Source organism: Colobus angolensis, unplaced genomic scaffold (genome assembly GCF_000951035.1).
Source record: "Colobus angolensis palliatus isolate OR3802 unplaced genomic scaffold, Cang.pa_1.0 Scaffold252, whole genome shotgun sequence".
NCBI classification, from domain to species: Eukaryota; Metazoa; Chordata; class Mammalia; order Primates; family Cercopithecidae; genus Colobus; species Colobus angolensis.
Genome location: NW_012115733.1, coordinates 3,029,980 through 3,040,051, shown reverse-complemented (window position 1 = coordinate 3,040,051; position 10,072 = coordinate 3,029,980). Strand labels below are relative to the sequence as shown.

Sequence of the window (10,072 nt, the reverse complement as noted above, 5' to 3'; positions counted from 1 at the left end):
TGGCCACTGCACTCCAGTCCGGACGACAGAGCGAGACTCCACCTCAAAAAAAAAAAAAAATTATCAGGGCAAAATGGCACACCTGGAGTCCTGAGGCCACGGTGGAAGCATCACTTGAGCCCAGGAGGTTGAGGCCAGCCTGAGCAACATAGTGAATCTGGTTTCTACTAAAAAGTAAAAATAAAAAAAAAAAATAACGTGAGTAGAGTGGTGCAAGCCTGTAGTCCCGAAGCTGAGGCAGGAGGATCCCTTCAGCCCAGGAGATTGACGCCTTCCTGGTCAACATAGCGAAACACGTTTCTTAAATTAAAAAAAAAAAAAATAGCATGGGCAGGGTGGTGCATGCCTATACTCCCAAGGCCGAGACGGAGGATCACTTGAGCCAGGAGGTTGAGACCAGCCTGGCCAACATAGCAAAAATGTCTCTACTGAAAAATCAAAAATTAAAAATATTAGTGGGGGTGGGATGGTTCACACCTGTAGTCCCGAGAACGAGGCAGGAGGATTGGCCAAGGCAGATGTAACCAACACCACAATCACGTCCCATAAGTATACATTTTCCTCTCTCCAGGGCTATAGCTAAAGGATGGTAATTGTGCACACCACACTTAGATTCCCTTTCAAAAATGTAATCAGAGGTTGGAGGGCCTTGGACTGGTTTTTTTTGTTGTTGTTGTTGCAACAGATATAGAAGCCACTTAAGAATGAACGCCATGACTAAGTACAGCAAAGCTCTGCAAATGTGCTAGTTTGGAAAACATTGTGTCTTTCAAGTAGAAAAATCACAGATGACTATTTTTTTCTTCCCACAGTTCAGACTAGAATACAGATGTTTAACCCAAGATCCAGGGATGGTCCTCAGAGAGATCAAAATCTCCTGACGGTGCCTGAAGACCACCCACTTTACCATACAAAGTGTGGCTGGAGAAGGAAACAATATTCAGCAATATCACTGCCCACAGATGATGCACCAATCAGGGCAGTTAGTGAACTCCATCTGGCCAATCAGAAGTCAGAACAATAGGCAGAACAAGTGAGGCTGATGTGCCTTGTATCAGTCCAGACTCCAGGGACAGAACCTTCTCAAAGTGGGGGTGGAGAATGTGATTTTCCCGCCTAAAGCATTCCCTGGGATTGCTCTGACTTTCTCTCCCTTTCCATTCTTCCACACTGAGTAAGCATGCGCTGATTTTCTCTTTCCACTCTTCCTACCCCTCCCCTCCTCTGCGGTGCATTTGTTACCTAGTTTTAATAAGGAGTGTATATGAGGCAGGCCACCATCTCAAATCCTTCCTGTCAGTTTCTAACTTTTTCAGGTTTGGGACTTTTCCTAGGAACTCTATAGTAACTTAAGAAATTTGGGCTGGGCACAATGGCTGACGCTTGTAATCCCTGCACTTCTAGAGGCCACAGCTGGTGGATCACTTGAACCCACTAGGCGGAGGTTGCAGTGAGCCATCATCATGTCACTGCACACCAGCCTGGGCAACAGAGTGAGACCCTGTATAAAAAAAAAAATGAAAAACTCACTAAAATATTTCCTCCTGGGCTCAAGCGATCCTCTCACCTAGGCCTTGGGACTACAGGTGCACACCACCCCGCTTATGCTCTTTTTTTTTTTTTTTTTTTTGGTTTTTTAGTACAGATGGTTTCGTTATGTTGGCCAGGCTGATCTGAAACTCCTGGGCTCAAGCGATCTGCCCACCTTGACCTCCCAAAGTGCTGGGATGGTACAGGCCTGCGCCACTACCCCCAGCTAATTTTTTGTATTTTTTGTAGACACAGGGGTTTCGCTGTGTGTCCCAGCCTGGTCTCGACCTCCTAGGCTCAAGTGATCTGCATGACTAGGCCTCCAAAACTGTTGGGATTGCAGGAGTGAGCCACCGCGTCTGGCTGATTGCTGCATCTTGAAATGCCCCACATTCTGTCTAAGTGACAGCGGGCCCTTGTGGTCTCAGAAATTCAGGCTCTCTTCCTTCTAATAATTTACAGATCACCCAGTAATAGCCTCTAAACACGTTCATTGTAGTGATGCTCATTTATCTTCAACAGAACAGAACCCCCCATCCCTCTGCCTGATCAGATCCATCACCAGAGAAACCATGTTATCTCTGGGACTCACTTCCCTTCCTTTATTTATTGAGTGGGAGTGTCAGAATGTCCCCACTGAATAAAATTACATAGTCACATCCCTGCCTCCCCAATAGGGGTCTGTGTATCTTTCAGGGTAAGACTAGCCCCAGGGAAACTACTAACAACATTAGCCAATCCCCTCCCAAAGACTCAAGGCTGCTTTGCCCACAGGAAACCTGTCATCCCCAATCGATATTTCTCCCACAGACCCCTGGCTCCCTGTTTTCATCTGACTTCTCCCCACATCCTCACTCAGGGACAGATAAGCCCCGGATGGAGAAATGCAGCACCTGATTCCAGGTGACTGACTGGCCGGGTTTCACTGATTTCTCCCTCCACAGGACCAAAGGTCCTGCAGCTGGAAAGACTCAGACTGTTTCTCTTGCAGGTCAGACTGCTCCCGGTACCATGGATGGAGACGACGCCTTTGCAAGGAGACCTAGGGTTGGGGCTCAAATACCAGAGAAGATACAAAAGGTAAAGTGATCTGGAGCGGGCAGAGTAGTAGCCCAGGGGACAATGTGGGGTGACTAGGTTTCTGAGGATGGGAGGACAAATATACTGGGGACAAGGAGCAAGGTCTCAGTGTAATCTGGACCCTTGGGAGCCTCCCATCCTCGCTCTGTCATCACCTAGCATCCCTGGAGACAAGTCTGTGACCATGTACTACATTTGGTGACTCTCAGTCCATTCAGGAAGGTGGGAGGAGAGCCAGCCAGCAGCATTAAAGCCCTACTGTGTGGCAGGGGAGAAGCTAGGGTAGGTCCCCGATGTTGTCTCAGTTAGCCACGGCATCAACCAGGACGGATTATCATCCCCACTTCCCAGATCCAGCACACAGGAAGCGGCTCCAGCTGAATGGCAGACATACCTAGCTGAGTCACCGCCAGAATTCCTTTTTTTTTTTCTAGGCCTTCGATGATATTGCCAAATACTTCTCTAAGAAAGAGTGGGAAAGGATGAAAGTCTCAGAGAAAATCGTCTATGTGTATAAGAAGAGAAAATATGAGGCCATGAGTAAACTAGGTAATAGAAAGTTCTAAGTACAGACAAGTTTGGGGACACATGAGCATCCCTTTTCCTGCCTAGGCTGCTTCTTAGACTGCAGAAAGTACCCCACATTTTCTTCTATGCAGGGAAAAATCACAAGGCAGCTTCTGGGTGTTCTGCTCTTCTGTATCCTGACAGAGCTGAGGGCAGGGACTGACAACAGTGGAGCTCATACCTGGATCCTGCACATTTCTCACGCTTAGGCGTCTGTTCTGATGAGTCCAAGTGTCTCTTTGGCATCCCAGGCCCCCCATACCCCGCTTCACACACACACACCCTACCTTCTCTCGGCTTGTTTCTCTCTCTCCCTCTTTTTTTTTTTTGAGTCTGAGGCTCACTCTGTCACCCAGCCTAGAGTGCAGTAGTGCAATCATAGCTCATTGCAGCCTCAAACGCCTGGCCTCAACCAATCCTCCAGCCTGAGCCTCCCAAAGTGCTGGTACGACAGACATGAGCCACCATGCCAGGCCTAAGCTTGTCTCTTAAGGAATAAACATTTTGCTTCTTTCTAGGTTTCAAGGTCATCCTCCCACCTTTCATGCGCAATAGACGGGCCACAGACTTCCAGGGGAATGATTTTGATAATGACCCTAACCATGGGAATCAGGGTGAGTAGATGGAAAGGGGCTGGAAAGGGTCTCCTGAAGCCCGACTGCTTTTCAGCTCAGCTACCTGGGAAAGATCCTCAGGCATTTGTTCCCTCATACACATCAGGGCTGAGTGAAAAAAAAAATTGCATGCAGAAAGTTAACTACAGAGGCCATTAATATAAAATTTTAAAACATGCAAAACAAGAATATATATTTTTATGGATAAGTAAATGGTAAATGTATACAAACATGAATGTGAATAAAAAGTCATTAAGGTGACTGGCTGTAAGTGGAGGAGGGAGGGCAGGGTTTGGTGAGTGCTGCACAGACAACTTCAGCCATGACTTGTTGATAGTGTGTTTTGTTTGTTTTTGTTTTTGAGATGGAGTTTCGCTCTTGTCACCCAGGCTGGAGTGCAATAAGGCAATCTCAGCTCACTGCAACTTTCATCTCCTGGGTTCAAGTAACTCTCCTGCCTGAGCCTCCTGAGTAGCTTGGGTTACAGGAACCCGCCCCCACACCCAGCTAATTTTTGTATTTTTGGTACAGACGGGGTTTCACCATGTTGGCCAGGCTGATCTCAAACTTCCTGACCTCAGGTGATCCACCTGCCTCAGCCTCCCAAAGTGCTGGGATTACACGTGTGAGCTACCACGCCCAGCCTGTTTGTAGTATTTCTACTATTCTGAATAAATAAATAAGACATAACATAGCTGTGGGGTAATGTTGAGATCTGACTGGACTCAGTATTATTCCCCATATTTTTCTGTGTGTTTGAAATATTTCTTTTTTAAAGGACATGTTGCTCTTCCTAAGCACTGTTATTGAATCAAAAGACAGTTAAGAAAATGTTTGGGAGGCTGAGGCAGGAGAATGGCGTGAACCCGGGAGGCGGAGCTTGCAGTGAGCTGAGATCCGGCCACTGCACTCCAGCCTGGGCGACAGAGCAAGACTCCGTCTCAAAAAAAAAAAAAAAGAAAAAAGAAAATGTTACAAGTGAAAAAAAAAAAAGAAAGAAACTATTAAAACTGTGAATCTGCCAAAAACTTCCAGAGTTTGTCTCATTAACAGCATGTAGGTATTGGATAAGTTTCTTAGGAGTGAGAGTGATGAACACACTATGTAATAAAGATCGCTGTTTTTCTGTATTTTATCAAAACCAAATAGTCTTCTCATTCCCAAACAACCCCAATTCTCCCTGATGAGCTCGGAAGTGAGTTTGAAAGAGTGATCCCTCATCCAACACACACAGAGCTTTCCCACTTGTCAATGAGCAGAGATAACATAGGGTGAAAAAAGACAAGTTCTTGCCTAGAGATCTTTGTGCATTTCAGGAATATAAAGGGGACATATGTGTTTACTTGCTCTTCTGCTCTAACAAAACAATTATAAGACAAGGTTAGAAAGTCCAAACTGTTTCCAATAGACCTATTACTCCCCAACAAACAGGCCAGATTCTACCATCTCCCACAATCACTGTAAGAGATCTGACAATCCAGTGCTTGAGTATCTGCCAAGTTTTTGACATTAAAGGAGTGTCTTTATACTGAAAATATTTCAGAAACACTGGAATAAATCATCCATGGTTCATCACACATTTAACAGCTTAATTGACACACCGTAAGATTCACCCATTTGAAGTGTACAGTGATTTTTAGTTGTTGCACATCTTGAGTGGATATGGTTCAGATTCCTAACCATTCAATTTAATTATTTGGGAAAAGGTAAAAGATATGTAATGAAATAAGATGAGACTGTGACGGGGTTTAAGCCCCATTTGATAAAGCATAAGATGGAAAATTCTGAATTGATGCCACAGATAAATGCACCAACCATTACTGAACATAATTCAGAAGCAAATCTCAAATGACTCCTCAACAATGAGTGGACAGAAAACCCTCTGCTGCAGAATGCCCTCATGCTACAGAAGTCTCTCTAGAGTTTGGAAATCTTTACCAACAAAGAAAAATTCTGATGTATTCTCTTTCAGTTGAACGTCCTCAGATGACTTCCAACAGGCTCCAGGGAGTCTTCCCAAAGGTGAGTATCTCTCAAATCTAAGGGACCAGAGAACCTTTGTCCCTCCACGGATGTGAACACTGGTAAGAGTGGGAGAATGTCAAAAATGCCATCACTGCCTCCTTCTCCCGATGTCTATCACAACAACTGATGTAGCATTGATGGCTTGATAATACTAAGAGTTGTGATTCTTAATACTTCTTTTGTTTTCATAGTGATACCAGATACTATTTTAAGCAGTTCACATGGATTCATTTATTTAATCCTTAAGGAGACCTCTATGACGTTGTTTTTATTATTATCTCCAGATAATAACGAGTCACACACTTCAGTTGTCATCCATATAAAAGCCATGTGACTTGGCCCAAATCTTCTAAGTCCTCTGAGCTCCAGATTGCTGGTCCATGAAATGGAAGTAAAGAATCATAGTTCATGTTATAGATCCTAGCTATCAGCAGCATAATAATAAAATGAGGCTATAATAAAATAAATAACATATATTTTATTATATTAATATAAAATAAATATAAAATAAATAATAAAATGAAGAGTACAGAGATGTTAAAGAATGTTCCTGGGGCACAGTGGCAGGGGTAGTCTAATCCAGAACTCCAAGCCATTTAAAGCTCATTCACGTTTGCATTTGTTTATGAAGTTCAGATGTTGCTCACTAGGGCTTTACCCCATAGGGCCTGCTGGTGCTTCCATTGAGACACCCACTCTCGCAACAGGAAGGACCAACTGACCTCTGCTCTCTTATTGGGGCCACTCAAATGGCTTAGGAATCGCTTTGACTATTGGCCCCTCCCTACTGTGAGCTCCTTGAGGTCTTTGTCTGCCCCTGGGGCATCTGTGAAGCCTCGGTCCCAGCCCAGGGGATCCTCATAGGCCCCTGAATGAATGGCCCTACAAGTGCTGGTTCAACGTCTGGTTTAGAGGGTAAAGGGATCTGGGAGTTGGGTTGCCAGTGTGGAGACCGAATTCAAAGAAGCATCATGAAAGGTATTAATTGTTATTATTACTACATTTAAACAGTGTTTACAAGCTCAGAGAGGACTTTCCCTTAGCCTGTTTTATGTGTATTGTTCACTATTTCATAAGTGAGGAAGCTGAATAAAAAGTAGCTTAAGGGTTGGGTGCGGTGGCTCACGACTGTAATCCCAACACTTTGGGAGGACAAGGCGGGTGGATCACGAGGTGAAGAGATCAAGACTATCCTGCCCAACATGGTGAAACCTCATCTCTACTAAAAATACAAAACTTAGCGGGACGTGGTAGCAACTGCCTGTAGTCCCAGCTACTCTGGAGGCTGAGGCAGGATAATCGCTAGAACATGGGAGTCGGATGTTGCAGTGAGCCAAGATCATGCCACTGCACTCCAGCCTGGTGACAGAGCGAGACTCGGTGTCAAAAAGAAAAAAAAAAAGTAGCTTAAGATTGTTGGTCAGTGACACATCCCAATGCAACCAGAATTGGTATGGGTACCACCTCACTTAATTTTACATTCAATGTTGGTGCCTCTGTGGAGTGGTATGCCATATCTGGTACTGCTTTCTTTGCTGCCTAGATTAATTTCAGCAAACCATTTCTTTCCCTCTCCCTTTCCTGTATTCATCTCCCCACACCATCTTTCCCAGCAGTGTTTTGTCCCTCTCTATGTTTTTACATTTACTCTCCCAGTAGCTGTCTACAAGCTTATATGGGATCTCTTGTATTTTATAGAAGCTCTTCCTTTTGTAGACCTTGTGAATTCTTAGAATGCTATTCTCCAAATCTTCTGTATACCAAATTCTCAATTACATGGTGATTTTTGCTGTTTGCAAGAATGTCAGTTTTAAAAGACTGTGAAGATAAGCATTCTATCCCTGGAAAGCCCATTCATTTAGGCCATTCCTTCCCCTTCTCAGGTTTCTCCTAATTTAGGCCTGTGTAACTCTCCCAGCATTTTTGAGAACATTAATTAAGGTAATGCATGTGAAGATGCTTTGTAAGCTCTAAAGCACTATAGAAATGTCACTGATACTGTTTATCTATGACCTTCACATTATAAAGATCATGCCTGAGAAGCCAGCAGAGGAAGGAAATGATTCAAAGCGAGTCCCAGAAGCATCTGGCCCTCAGAATGATGTGAAACAGCTGTGCCCCCCGGGAAAACCAAGTACCTCTGAGAAGATTAACAAGAGATCTGGTAAGAGGAAACAATTCGAGAACAACCCCTCTGGCTTCCCTAGCTATGTTCAGGTGTGGGGACTGGGTGTGTGGCATGGACCACAGACAAGCCTGGGTCCAGGCTGGGCTGAGGAGCTCACCCAGCTCCAGATGAGATGTTAGACTTGACTTCCAGAAACACAGAGTGGAGTTGGCATCTGTATAAAAAACCACATGACAAGGGAGAGGTTCCAAGATGGCCAAGTAGGAACAGCCCCAGTCTAAAGCTCCCAGCATGAGCAATGTGTTTCTACATTTCCAGCTGAGGTACCAGGTTCATCTCATTGGGACTGGTAGGATCATGGGTGTAGTCCACAAAGTGTGAGCCAAAGCAGGTTGGGGCATTGCCTCACCCAGGAAGCATAAGGGGTTGGGGAATTCCCTTTCCTAGCCAAGGGAGGCTGTGACAAACGGTACCTGGAAAATCTGGACACTCCCACCCTAATACTGTGCTTTTCCAACAGTCTTAGCAAACAGCACACCAAGAGATTATATCCTGCTCCTGGCTCAGAGGATCCCACACCCAAGGAGCCTCACTCACTGCTAGCACAGCAGTCTGAGATTGAACTGCAAGGCAGCAGCGAGGCTAGGGGAGGGGCATCCACCATTACTGAGGCTTGAGTAGGTAAACAAAGCGGCCAGGAATCTCAAACTGGGTAGAGCCCACCCCAGCTCAAGGAGGCCTGCCTGCCTCTATAGACTCCACCTCTGGGGACTGGACATAGCTGAACAAAAGGCAGCAGAAACTTCTGCAGACTTAAAAGTCCCTGTCTGACAGCTTTGAAGAGAGTAGTGGTTCTCCTAGCACAGAGTTTGAGATGGGAGAATGGTAAGACTGCCTCCTCAAGTGGGACCCTGACCCCCAAGTAGCCCAACTGGGAGACACCTCCCAGTAAGGGTTGACTGACACCTCATACAGCCAGGTGCCCCTCTGAGACGAAGCTTCCAGAGGAAGGATCGGGCAGCAACATTTGCTGTTCTGCAATATTTGCTGTTCTGCAGCCTCCGCTGGTGATATCCAGGCAAACAGGGTCTGGAGTGGACCTCCAGCAAACTCCAACAGACCTGCAACTGAGGGTCCTGACTGTTAGAAGGAAAAATAAACAGAAAGGACAACCTCACCAAAACCCCATCTGTATGTCACCATCAGCAAAGACCAAAGGTAGATAAAACCACAAAGATGGGGAGAAACCAGAGCAGAAAAGCTGAAAATTCTAAAAATCAGAACGCCTCTTCTCCTCCAAAGGAATGCAGTTTCTCGCCAGCAATGGAATAAAGCTGGATGGAGAATGACTGACAAGTTGAGAGAAGAAGGCTTCAGACGATCAGTAATAACAGACTTATCCAAGCTAAAGGAGGATGTTTGAACCCATTGCCAAGCAACTAAAAATCTTGAAAAAAGATTAGACGAATGGCTAACTAGAATAAACAGCATAGAGAAGACCTTAAATGACCTGATGGAGCTGAAAACCATGGCAAGAACTACGTGATGCATGCACAAGCTTCAGTAGCCAATTCGATCAAGTGGAAGAAAGGGTATCAGTGATTGAAGATCAAATGAATGAAATGAAGCAGGAAGAGAAGTTTAGAGAAAACAAGAGTAAAAAGAAACAAAGCCTCCAAGAAATATGGGACTATGTGAAAAGACCAAATCTACGTCTGATTGGTCTACCTGAAAGTGACGGGGAGAATGGAACCAAACTGGAAAACACTCTGCAGGATATTATCCAGGACAACTTCCCCAACCTAGCAAGGCAGGCCAGCATTCAAATTCAGGAAATACAGAGAACGCCACAAAGATACTCCTTGAGAAGAGCAACTCCAAGACACATAATTGTCAGATTCACCAAAGTTGAAATGAAGGAAAAAATATTAAGGGCAGCCAGAGAGAAAGGGCAGGTTACCCACAAAGGGAAGCCCATCAGACTAACAGCGGATCTCTCGGCAGAAACTCTACAAGCCAGAAGAGATTGAGGGCCAATATTCAACATTCTTAAAGAAAAGAATTTTCAACCCAGAATTTCATATCCAGCTAAACTAAGCTTCATAAGTGAAGGAGAAATAAAATCCTT

General features: G+C 44.9%; 1 protein-coding gene and 1 pseudogene across 1 annotated transcript in view; one reads left to right on the top strand and one right to left on the bottom strand.

The window, feature by feature from the left end:
* The window catches only part of LOC105515041, an 8,361-nt pseudogene extending 7,364 nt beyond the window's left edge, over positions 1-997 (bottom strand).
* A 1,544-nt stretch (positions 998-2,541) lies between these two features.
* The window catches only part of LOC105515025 (protein SSX3), a 21,201-nt gene continuing 13,670 nt past the window's right edge, over positions 2,542-10,072 (top strand). Inside the window, exons 1-5 of the mRNA XM_011946733.1 lie at positions 2,542-2,610; positions 3,045-3,159; positions 3,696-3,791; positions 5,764-5,813; positions 7,845-7,980. Coding sequence (XP_011802123.1) covers positions 2,542-2,610; positions 3,045-3,159; positions 3,696-3,791; positions 5,764-5,813; positions 7,845-7,980 — 466 coding nt within the window. The remainder of the gene's footprint in view (positions 2,611-3,044; positions 3,160-3,695; positions 3,792-5,763; positions 5,814-7,844; positions 7,981-10,072) is intronic.